This window comes from Muscardinus avellanarius (assembly GCF_963383645.1).
Source record: "Muscardinus avellanarius genome assembly, chromosome: 8".
In the NCBI taxonomy this organism is placed as follows: domain Eukaryota; kingdom Metazoa; phylum Chordata; class Mammalia; order Rodentia; family Gliridae; genus Muscardinus; species Muscardinus avellanarius.
The window spans coordinates 65,973,310-65,986,381 of record NC_137794.1 but is presented as its reverse complement, the minus strand read 5'-3'; the positions used below and the strand labels follow the sequence as shown (position 1 = coordinate 65,986,381).

General features: G+C 37.6%; 1 protein-coding gene across 2 annotated transcripts in view; it reads left to right on the top strand.

The window, feature by feature from the left end:
* The window catches only part of LAMA4 (laminin subunit alpha 4), a gene marked incomplete at both ends in the record, with an annotated part of 149,919 nt that overhangs the window by 118,379 nt on the left and 18,468 nt on the right, over positions 1–13,072 (top strand). For both annotated transcript variants that reach the window (XM_080699815.1, XM_080699814.1), the window contains 7 exons: positions 1,731–1,862; positions 3,727–3,869; positions 5,333–5,471; positions 6,171–6,314; positions 8,272–8,405; positions 10,698–10,862; positions 11,869–12,022. In XM_080699815.1, the coding sequence (XP_080555941.1) occupies positions 1,731–1,862; positions 3,727–3,869; positions 5,333–5,471; positions 6,171–6,314; positions 8,272–8,405; positions 10,698–10,862; positions 11,869–12,022 (1,011 nt within the window). The remainder of the gene's footprint in view (positions 1–1,730; positions 1,863–3,726; positions 3,870–5,332; positions 5,472–6,170; positions 6,315–8,271; positions 8,406–10,697; positions 10,863–11,868; positions 12,023–13,072) is intronic.

The window sequence follows — 13,072 nt, the reverse complement described above, 5'->3', positions numbered from 1 at the left end:
TATAGGTGTACAATATGCAGATATGAGTATATCATGAAATATCCAAAAGGAGTAATAAAAATAAACTATATAAAGATAAAATATTTAAAATAAAATTGAATACTTTTTATTTATTATAATGCCAAAATACATTTGCTGTCATGAAGTTATTTTAATGGCAATGTTAGTGAGAATGATGTAACTAAATATGCTGTATTTTTAAATCTTTTTAAACTCTGTGATAGTTTCGAAAGTCTTGTCCTAAATCCAGTTTATTTCTATACTAAGTTTTATCAGCTGTCATAACTGAATATTATACCTCACAAAAACAAAAAATATGTAAGACATGTGTCATGAGCTGTGCCTACTAAATCATATACAGTTTTTCAATATCATGCACATATTGGCTAAAGCAATATTTGACATTTGGCGAGTACATTTTCTCTTTCCTGGTTTCAATTCTTGCAAGCTAATCAGATATTGTATCATGTTATAAGCTTTACTAAAAGTCAATTAAGAGCCGGGCGTGGTGGCACACGCTTGTAATCCCCTCTCTTGGGAGGTGGAGACAGGAGGATCGCTCAGGTTCGAAGCCAGCCATGCTGGCTTAAGAGACCCTGTTTCCAAATAAAAATATAAAAAATAGATCTGGGAGTGTAGCCCGGAGGTAGAAGGGTTTCCAGGAACCCCAGTACCACCAAAAAAAAAAAAAAAAAATTCACATTACTCTATATCTCAATACAAAATGATTGTAAATATTCTACTCTATCAGTTCTATCATCCATAAATTCATGTAACTAGGCACAGATAAGCTTCAGTAAGTTACAATAGGCTGTAAGTGAAGAGGTGGGTGCAGGGCCACCTCAAGCCCTTTGAGTATGAAACCCCCTCTGCAGCCTCCTGTGCCACACGAAGCCAGCGAAAGTCTGACAAATAATGAATTGAGGGCCAGCAATCCACGCATTAAATATCAAAGGTCAGGTTCCCTCTATTTTAGACTTTTTAATGGATATAAGTAGAAACTGAAATGCTTTCTTCCTAAACTCCCCTGGATTGTTTTCCCACACTCCCAGGAGCATGCCAACCCCGCTCTGGTTACTTTTAAAATCCATTGAATTTTTGTATCTATGAACCATCTTTCAAAACAAGCAAACCTCACCAGTAAGTTATGTTGAGTGTTTTCAAACATCAAGGGGTTCCAGTGCATAATAATTCCATATTTATTTATATAAACCCAGAGATTTCAAATAATATAGAATATGAACTTCTTTGTCTTATATCCATATGTATGGATATTTGAGGAGGGTTCTTTTTAACATACCTTGCAATCATTTTTCAATATTATCTATTTCATCTTAACATAAATGCAATCACATCTTTTGGCCTGTTATAATTTTCAAAAGTTGCTTAGAGACAAGGAAGAATAAACAGGTAAATCCTACTCTGTCTGGAAGAACTTTAAGAGGCCATTAATAGAGACTTGAAATTTTATCCATTAATTGTAAATAGGATGAAAATAAAAGATTGTTACATAATTGTGTATAAATATTAGCATTTTTATATTACTATGAGAAATATCTGCTGGTATGAATGTGGTTGCCATTTTTATTTTATAATAAGAATTTCATGAGACCTCCTTTGTCTTCAAATCATTTCAATAGTAAAGAATACAATGCTAGCACATTCAACTAAATCTGATTGTACTTCATAATAGTAGATGCTCTCACCTTACAGCTTCTTTCTCTCTACAGAGTATGTTTTTCAGCCTGGAAATGCGCAATGGTTACCTACATGTGTTCTATGACTTTGGATTCAGCAACGGCCCTGTGCATCTTGAAGATACATTAAAGAAAGCCCGAATCAATGATGCAAAATACCATGAGGTACAATCTTTGTAGTTTGATGGTTTTAATTTTAGTTTTTATTTTTGTACCTGGATTTATTAACCTAATCAAGTGGTCAAGTGAGACAGGTGGATAATAATTAAGCTAAATACTTTCACATCTAAAGAGACCAAAGAGCCCTTATTTACTCAACCCCAGGGAAAAAATTAAATGAAATGGATGTTTTTGTCATATTGACATATCTAATAATAAAGTCACTGATGAGGCCAGCCTCAGAAACTCAGTGAGAGACCCTGTCTACAAATAAAAATAAAAAAATAGATAGATAAATGGATAGATAGATAGATAGATAGATCTGGGAGTGTAGCTCAGAAATGAAATGCTCCAGGTTCATCCCCAGTACCACAAAAATAATCGCTAAAATATTTATTTAAGTTAATTCATTAGCCAAAAGACTTCTGTTATTAAATATCTCCATTATAATAACTCCTACAGAATCCTATGCATTTATTGAAAATGATAGAATATTGACACAAAGCCATTTTTACTTATACTTTGAACCCCAACAAATATAAAAAGAGCAAACTAACCATAGAATTGTCTTTTAAGTGAGTTATCAAGAATTTTAAAAATACTAGTTCTCCATATAAAGAGAACACAAAAAGAGTGCTCTTCAGTCTTGAACCAGATTTATAGTCTACTGAGAACATACTTCATCTATTTTCATTAACAATTCCTTTAAGTGTGCAATTTAATAAAGCATATAAACAATATAATATATTTTAAGTTGAACCAAAATGCAGAAGGTAGGAGGCTACATTTCCTTGCTTTGGCCCAAAGTCCATAGCCTCTATGATAGATAACAATAAAACAAGATTTTAGCCATTTTTATGAATAGGATTTTTGCACATTCATTCAAGCTGCTATGTCACCAGAAAATGATCCCTAGTAAGAGGTGCCCAGAAGGCACTCACTTGAAAATACACTAGTGGCCACCAGAAGCTGGAGAACAGGGGAAATTAGAAGGTGTAGTCCAATAAGGTACAAAATTTTAGTTGAGTAAGTTCTAGCAGTCTGCTGAGTGCTACAATGCCATCATTAACAAAGATTCTTTGTTACATCAACTGTACCTCAATAAAGTTGTTTTCAAAAAGAAGAAGAAGGCACCTGTTCATAGCCCTTTCCCACATTTCCTTAAAAGGGGCAAGAAAAAGCAACAGGCCTCACGGCAAAATCTTGCTTAGGCCAGATGCCTCTCCTTAAGCATCTTTCCCCAGGAAATGTGAACTGCTGATTGTAAAAGCATTTTATGTCTATGAAAAAAGAAAACCCACTGCCTATTTGGTGAACAAACAAGCACAAGGACATGGAGGCCCAGTTGCTATAACCAGCATCATAAAAATACATAGAAGCCAGATGTGGTGGTTCGTGCTTGTAATCTCAGTACTTTGGAAACTGAGACAGAAGAATCACAGGTTCGAGGCCAGCCTCAGCAACTCAGTGAGAGACCCTGTTTCAAAATAATAAAATAAAATAGGCTGGAGGTGTAGCTCAGAGTTAGAATGCCCCCTAGATTCAATCCCCAGTACTACAAATACACACACACACACACACACACACACATCTTCAAAAAGCTGATTATCACAGCAGACATGGTGGTGCACACTTGTAATCCCAGCATTTGAGAGGCTGAGACAGGAGGATAGTGGTTTGCAGACAGCCTCAGCTACTTAGTGAGACCCTTTGCAACTTAGTGATACCCTGTTTTAAAATAAAGAATAAAAAATAGGGCTGAGGGTGTAGCTCAAAGGTAGAATACCCTTGGTTTTCATCCACAGTATTGCCCAAAATAAGCTAATTAACAAAGAGTTGATCAAGATTTACCATTTATTGTTTCTCCTAGATCTCAATAATTTATCACAATGACAAGAAAATGATTTTGGTGGTTGACAGACGACATGTCAAGAGCATGGACAATGAAAAGATGAAAATACCTTTTGTAGACATATACATTGGAGGGGCTCCCTCGGAAATCTTACAGTCCAGGTAAGTTTTTCTTTGCTTAAATAGCTATTTGTTTCTAATGACGTACTGGTGAGTATTAGATATCCAGGAAAGATCTGGTGATAGGGTTAGGCATCCCTGCTTGCTATCTTTACACATGTGCGTAGGTTTAAGCACACACATTTACATACCTGCAGATCCTCTGCAACCAGTCCTTGGGACCTCCTTAAATCAGCATCTCATAGATGTAATTTATAGGTTTCTTTATTGCCTTACTCTTAGAACTTAGTTTAATACATTATTTCTCTTCAACAAAAGGAAGAACTGTGTATTATGTAAAGACAAAACAATGTTGTGTTCCTTTGCTTTTGTTTTGGTCTTAATTTAAACTTGTTTTGAGCACTCCAATAGCATCTAAAAGTTACACATCTTTAAGGTTATCCAAGGAGTTATGGATTATGTACAATGAAGCATTATTCTTCCATATTCAAAATTTCAGCCCTCGTATTGCTGTGAACTCATAGAATCAGAGACCCTTAAAACTGAGAAGCACTTTAAGATAATACATTTTAAGCACTTTAAGATAATACTGTTTGCCTACACCTATTCTCATTAGAATAACATAGAGAGCTTTTATAAATACCATTGTCTATGAGAACTCATCAGAAATTCTAATTGTTTTGGGCATCTCCTATGTACCAGGAATGTTAGCTATGAGGATTGCAGAATTGAGCAGAACTCCATCCCTGAACTTAAGTATAAAGGCTTTCTTACTTTCTTATTGGTCCAACAACTCAACGAACATTCACTAAGACATTCCTTTATCTTTAGTTGATTACAGTGCATTACCAATAAAGTCAAGTGAATTAGTCCAAAGACCTGAGTTCAAATCACACGCTTGTAATCCCCGTGCTTGGGAGGCAGAGACAGGAGGGTTGCACAGTTTCAAAGCCAGCCTCAGCTACTTAGTGAGGCTCTCAGCAACTTAGTGAGACCCTGTTTCCAAACAAAGTATAAAATAGGTCTGGGAGTATAGCCCAGCAGTAGAAAGCCTCTGGGTTCCACCCCCAGTACCACCAAAAAAAGGGGGAAAAAAAAACTTGTGAGACAGAGAACAACTTAGCTTCTAACTTCTATGAAATTGTTAAGAGTTAACTATTTTGAAACTACAATATATCAGTTCCCTGTGGTTCAACTTAATAATCCCTTGTAAGAGTGAAATAATCACATCTCCATCTAACTCAACAAACTTTAAAACATGTGATTATCTCAATTACTGGATTTTGACTAGTAAAAATGTAAACAGGTTGCCTTGACTCAAAACAAAACTCTTTTATAGGCAAGGATTAAACATTGCTGTGTGTTTATCAAAGAATGTTTGAGAATATGAATAATTTATAAGGCCATTCTGAATAGCTATAAATAAATTCCAGAGCCTACCTGCATAAGGTAACACCATTACCATTGTCATGGCTGCATCTGTGAAGACTGGTCTTCTTTTCCAGGACTCTAAGAGCACACCTTCCCTTAGATGTGAACTTCAGAGGATGCATGAAGGGTTTCCAGTTCCAAAAGAAAGATTTTAATTTACTGGAGCAAAAGGAAACCCTAGGTGTGGGATACGGATGCCCAGAAGACTCTCTTGTAAGTACCATTTATCAAAAGGTTTTGAATAAATACACACAAAGCTCCCAGAATCTGAAAAGCCTCTTTCAGCTTTTCTGAGATCCTGGGTACATCTTGAGTTCCTTTCTATCACCAGCAGAAAGAAGGGTTATCAAGTCCAAAAGGCCAGTGGAAGCCAGGCGTGGTGGCACGCGCTTGTAATCCCAGCATTTGGGAGGCTGAGACTGGAGGATCGCAGTTCAAGGACAGCCTCAGCTACTTAGTGAGGCCCTTTGCAGCTGAGTGAAACCCTGTTTCAAAATAAAGAATAAAAAATAGGCCTGGGGGTGTAGATCAGAGGTAAAATGCTCCTGGGTTCCATCCCCAGACCTGCAAAATTAATTAATTAATTAAAATTTAAAAGGCCAGTGGGGCTCCTTTCTTTCTTGCACAGTGACTTCAGTCTTTAGTGTGTGGAGTATCCAAAGCCCAGAGAGGCTGCTTGAGCATCATTGATCACTCAGGATGGAGAAAGTAGAGAAGCTGAAACTTCATCTGTTAGAAAAACACAGAGAGAAGGCTGGCATGCCAGAACCCCAGCATAAACCATAAATGAAAATATAAACTACTTCTAAAAAAAACTAATTGGCGAGCCCTTTTGTATATAGAAATTGATATTATAAGCATTTGGTAATTGTCAAAAATACTATATTCACCTTTTCTTTTTTTGGCACACAGATATCCCGTAGAGCATATTTCAATGGGCAGAGTTTCATTGCTTCAGTTCAGAAAATATCTTTCTTTGATGGAGGTTTCTTCGAAGGAGGTTTTAATTTCCGAACATTACAACCAAATGGGTTACTATTCTATTACGCTTCAGGGGTAAGTATTTATTCCTTCCCTGAGGAAACATCTTTGTGATAACTGTTTTATCTATTAATATTAATAATTTTTTGGTGGTACTGGGGTTCCTGGAAACCCTTCTACCTCTGGGCTACACTCCCAGACCTATTTTATACTTTTTATTTGGAAACAGGGTCTCTTAAACCAGCACGGCTGGCTTCGAACCTGCGCGATCCTCCTGTCTCCGCCTCCCAAGTGCAGGGATTACAAGCATGCGCCACCACGCCTGGCTAATATTAATATTTTTTAAATAAGTTTCAATTCATATTTTGATTCACATGTGCATACACAGGTCTTATTTCAAATACTATAAATTATTATATATCTTGTATATCAGAAATTCTTAACCTGTGAGTCCCAGGAGTGAATCTCTCAGGAAGTGGTGAATAGAATTTAACAAGTTTATGGACCTGGATGGAAAAAATTATTTTATGTACCTGAAATTTATCATTTTTTTCCATTATAAATGTGGCAACAAACTACAGCCTTAATAACAACACCTGTGACTTTCTCATAAAAAAATTTTACAAACATTTTTATTTCACGTTATCATTCTGACAGATACTTGAAAATATCATCTTGATCATTTCTACTTCCAGATTTTAGAAGTTATTATATCTTCTAAATTTTATTATTTAATGCTTAATGAAGTATATTTTATTATATCACAGATTAATTTATTTAATATTTTGAAAACTGTATTTCAACATGCTGATTTTACTTTCTACACATTTCATCTTTTACATTTTTTTGAAGATTTAAAGAAGTTTATTAGAAAGATAGAAATACAGAAAATAGAAATACAGCCCCATGCCAAAATGGCATGGGGGAGTGACTTGAAATGAATATACCCATCTTTTACATTTTAATACATTATTTTATGAAGGGGTCTATATATATCACCCAACTGCCAAAAGCATTCATGTAACAAAAAATAAAATGTTAATAACCTCTGTTTGTATACCAAGAAAAAAAACACTTTTGTGATTTATTAGAATTAAAAAAGAATGTACATACTTAACCATTTGGGGGATTTGCAATAGTATACTTGAGCTTAGCTTATAAAGAAGTTATTTTAAGAATAAAATAAAATCTATAGAGATTTGGTGACCCTAAGATACAACTGATGTATCTCTGAAGAAAGTCACACCCATATATATATATATATGCTGATGAGTCCGATCATAATTTCTGAAAGCAACTTTCTATCTGTCTCATTTAGTTCCAATTTAATTTAAGTTGGTAGCATCTGTGAAAATTTACCCAATGCATTTTGTAGGACTTCTCTGACTCCAAACCTGCCTCATATTGCCCTGGTTAGTTAAATAATACGTTTTTATCCACAAAATGTAGTCTGTTTTGGACAGCATTCAAAGAGGCTATGGACTGAGAGCCGACAGTAGAAGCTGGTGACCATATAAGGGAAGAGAAACAAGATCATCATTGTGCTGATATTTTAAGAAAAGCAATAAGGAAATTCAAAAGAAGAAGCAACTTCTGCCTTTTGAAATTTCTTCCCTCTGTAGATGAAAACACAAAGCATTTTAAAAGCCAAACCAGCACATTAACTCTTGCCTAGTCATCTGGCTGCACCCTCGAAGAGATTCAGATATCATCCTTTCAAAAGAGATTAAATGATACTGGCGATGGAGTAGACATGCTTGAGTTAGCAGCTCTCAATATGACAAAATCACCAACATTTTCAGCTCAAAATATGAGAGTAGCTTTTTTTTTTCCATTGAAGCATGTCTAATTTTATAAGCAACACCAACAAAAACAAAAGGGTTTTTTTTTCTGTTCTCCACAAAAATTATTGTGCCAGCAAATTCCCTGCACACTGTGTATTTCTTTAAGCAATAACATAAGTAAGTGTTGAAAATGTGTCATCTCTTTGGGTGCCTGGCTTCCTACTTTCAAACCTGTGCTTGTGTTTCAGTCGGACGTATTTTCCATTTCCCTGAATAATGGCTCCGTCATCATGGATGTAAAGGGCACCAAGGTTCATTCTGGAGAAAAGCAATACCATGATGGGCTTTCTCACTTCATCATCACATCCGTCTCGCCCACAAGGTACCACTCCTCACTAGGTTCTTCCCATCATATTTGTTTGTACAACATGACTCTGTCAAATGCCACTGTGAATAATCGGATACTTGATCGCTGTTTGTTTGTTTTTGTTTTGTGGTCCTGGGGACTGAACCCAGGGACATCCTACCTCTGAGCATCACCCCCTGCCCAATTTTTTATTCTTTATTTTGAAATCGAGTCTCACTGAGTTGCAGAGGGCCTCACTAAGTAGCTGAGGCTGTCGGCGAACCGCGATCCTCTAGTCTCAGCCTCCCGAATGCTGGGATTACAAGCGAGTGCCACCGCGCCCGGCTTTATTTTTATTTTGAAACAGGGTCTCTCACTAAGTTGCTGAGGCTAGCCACAAACCTGTGATCCTCCTGTCTCAGCCTCCCCAAATACTGGGATTACACGCATGTGCCACTATACCCAGTTTATTCTAATGTTTTTCTAGTATTAAAAATAGTCAAACAACCTACCATCTTGTTTTTAAAAACCACTATTAATATAATTTCCTCAGGAGCAGTGTCCACTAACACTGCCCACTAAATCTAACGTGATATGTTGCACATCAAAGAACTCAGCTGGTTTAGATTTCTTTGTACTTTTACTGGTACAGAGAAATTATTACAGAGTAAGGCTCTAAGTGATACATTCATCCACACAGCACTTGATGTATTTCCCTCTTTATCCCACCCGCCCCCAGCTCCTCCCTCCCTACGAACTTGGGAGTGATACCTTCATATACAGACATAACATTATTTGAACTGTTTCTCTCAAGCCTCCTTTTTACTTTCTTTTCTCTCTCTCTCTCTCTCTCTCCCTCTCTCCCTCCCTCTCTCCTCTCTCTCCTCTCTCTCTCCCTCTCTCTCCTCTTTCTCCCTCTCTCTCCCTCTCTCTCTTCTCTCTCCCTCTCCCTCCCTCCCTCTCTCTTCTCTCTCTCCTCTCTCTCTCCTCACTCTCTCTCCCTCTCTCCTCTCTCTCTTCTCTCTCCTCTCTCTCTTCTCTCTCTCCTCTCTCTCTCCTCACTCTCTCTCCCTCTCTCCTCTCTCTCTTCTCTCTCCTCTCTCTCCCCCGCTCTCTCTCTCTCCTCTCTCTTCTCTCTTCCCTCTTCCCTCTTCCCTCTCCTCTCTCTCCCCCGCTCTCTCTCTCTCCTCTCTCTTCTCTCTTCCCTCTTCCCTCTTCCCTCTTCTCTCCCTCTCCCTCTCCCTCTCTCCCTCCTCTCTCTCTCCTCTCTCTCTCCCTCTCCTCCCTCTTCTCTCTCTCTCTCTCTCTCTCTCTCTCTCTCTCTCTCTCTCTCTCTCTCTCTCTCTCCCTCTCCCTCTCCCTCTCTCCCTCCTCTCTCTCTCCTCTCTCTCTCCCTCTCCTCCCTCTTCTCTCTCTCTCTCTCTCTCTCTCTCTCTCTCTCTCTCTCTCTCCTCTCTCTCCTCCCTCTCTCTCCTCCCTCTCTCTCCCCCCTCTCTTTCCCTCCCTCCCCCCACCCTAAACATCCTCCTCTCCTCCCCCAAACTGGTTTCTTCTACTACTCTTGAACACTGAGGATGCTACATTTGTGACCACATTTCAAAAACTCTAACTTTATCTTTAAAATGTGTAATGCTATATTTCTTTTTCTTAATAAGAAAACTTTTGAAATAGGAACTGCCTCTCTGTCCCAGACTGATAGTCTGTCCACTTCAATGAAGCCCATTCATAAAAGAAGCATTAATAGACTTTTTCTAGACTCCATTCCAGTAAAAACAAAATCACCTAATGAAATGGTCTCCCACAAATGATGTAAATGGTCTCTATGAGGTATGTTCCTTTTTCTCCAATAATTAATAATAATAATAATAATAATAATAATGCAGATGGCTAGTCATCTGTCCTTTTTGCCCTAGCTGTTTAAGTTCCAATCTCAGCTTAGGAGGTCTTTTTTGCATATACAAATATTCAACTATTTGGTGCTGGGCCTTGTAGAGTACAAAACTCTTTGTCATTTCTTTCTTTTGTCTTTTGGTACTGGGAATTGAACCCAGGGCATTCTACCTCTGAGATACACCCCAGCCCTTTTCATTTTTTTATTTTGACATAGGATCTTTCTAAGTTTTCTGAGCCTAGCCTCAAACCTGCTATCCTCCCATCTCAGCCTCCCAAGTACTGCAATTACAGGTGTGTGCCACCATGCCCAACTTTTGTCTTTTTACTAACCAGAGTTCCATGTGAGTTCCTTGAGAAACCTGCTTATTTAACTGAGAATGGAACTCAAGGTAAAATGGTAGCTACATGGTATATAAAGAAGCCTTTCTTTTGCAGATATGAACTGATAGTTGATAAGAGCAGACTTGGGAGTAAGACTCCTACCAAAGGGAAAACTGAACAGAATCAAGCAAGTGAAAAGAAGTTTTACCTCGGTGGCTCGCCCATCAGTCCCCAGTATGCTAATTTCACTGGCTGTATAAGTAATGCCTACTTCACCAGGTATGATATTCTTATTATCAATGACATATATACAGTTGATGAAGATGGTCAACACAGTATGAAAATATTTACTTTTTAAAAGTAAGAATGATGAAATTTATCAGAGGCATTCGAGGTTAATAGTTTAAAGCTTGTAGGTGCTTGGGTAACTGGCACACTTGGGTTTTGTATAGGTTTTTGCCCTTTAATTTCTCTATGGCCGTGGCTAAGTAAGCCTTCATTCCTTCACCTGCAAAATGTAGATAAGAGCAGTGCCCGTTTGGCAGGCTCATCATGAGGAATAAATGGGATAATACACAGAAATCCACAGCACCTGGTATACAACAAGCTATAAATATTCAAGTGCAATTATCTTTGTCATTGTTATTAATGATGTACGCTACAGTCACATACCAAAATCCTATTCAAAGCTTAAGAAAGTCTTCTTAATTTAATGCATGACTTCAAACAAAGCCATTGATCTAGATCCTTAACAAAGACAATAGGGGCTCCTTAAGGACAAGGACAAGCAAAGGAGAAATTTAATACAGACTAAGAAACACAGTGTGAGCCCAGTCTTCAAAGTACAGTAAAGGAAAAGATTCAACAGTCAGAATGTATGATGCCAGGCACAGTTATTAACCAATTAATTGAATGGTACCTTCAAAGATTCTGGTTAAGATCATGACAGGTGTGTGTGTGTGTGTGTGTGTGTGTGTGTGTGTGTGTGTGTTACTGAGGATTGAACCCAAGGAGGACATTCTCTGAACTAAACCCCCAGCCCTTTTTTATTTTTTGTTCTGAAACAGGGTCTCGCAAGGTTGCTGAGAGTGTTGCTACATGCTGAGTCGGCTCTTGAACCTGTGATTCTCCTAACTCAGCCTCTCAAACTGTGGGATTATAGGCCTACACCACCATACCCGCTACATGCAATTTTTAATTGCCAAAGTTCTTTGTCTGCCACAGTTTTCCTCGTGTATTTCTGAACAATATTTTCAAAGTTGTTTTTCCTCTGTTACAAACACAGGTTGGACAGAGATGTGGAGGTGGAAGACTTCCAGCAGTATTCTGAGAAGGTCCACACTTCCCTTTATGAGTGTCCCATTGAGTCTTCACCATTACTTCTCCTTCACAAAAAAGGAAAAAATTCCTCAAAGCCTAAAACAAGTCAGAATAAAAAGGTAAAGAAATAATGTCATACAAATTTCCCAGTTACCTTCCTATCCCATGTGCACAACTCTAGACATGGCTGCTTTATAGAATCTAGTTTGCAAATGTGTAGCTGTGACAGAGTATTCTTTCGTATCAGATATTTCGGTTTTCCAGCTTTGCTGCATCTATTCTTGGTACCAAGAAACACGCCGAGTCAGCTATTTACTCATCCTTTAAACTGCCTTTCATTATTATGGTTAAAATTGTTCTGTTCTTAATAATTTGCATATGTAATATTTATTGTAGTATTATAATCTCTGGTGTCATTTGCTTTCATTAGCAATCTTAGGCTTTTGTCACAGTTATGGAAGTTGTTAAAGTTTCTGGTGCCCTCTACTTCCTTGAGCTTTCCAGCTTTCTAATTCCTGTGTTTGGCCCCTGGTGGGATCCTGCTATACTATCTTACCTTGGATTCTGTATGATGACCCCATATTCTCACAACACATTTTCCTCTTTTCCTGCAGAAGTTCAACTAACGTGGCTATTATTTCACATATATACCAAAGAAAAAAGCCTTGCTAAGTTGAAAATGGTACCACCAGTGGAATTATAACTATTAGGATCTCAGAGGAGGGGAAAATATACCAGTTAAGTCAATATCTATGGGGTTTAGTGAGAATCCCCACATGTATCATTATTTTAGGATACTAAACAGTCTCTGTATTATATGATAATGAATTAAACAAGTTATAACTTCTCTATTTGATCATTATTAAGAGCATGTAGCCATAGAAAATTTAGAGTATTTGGCCAAACAGGAAGATATCCGAATTTATTCATTTTTTTCAACAGACTAAGACAGATACTGTCTGGTCTATATATTCTCACATTGAGACAGATTAAGTCATAATACAAGGCTGGTCAATTGAGACTTTATGATCGAAATAACGCCAGGCTTTTTTGAGCTCCTGGAGTCTAATTCACTGTTGCGTTCTTCCTATAACTAAATGAATGTCCTGAATGAGAAGGAGTGAGATCCTCTCCACCAAGACAGAGTTGAAGGAAATCCACAACACTTA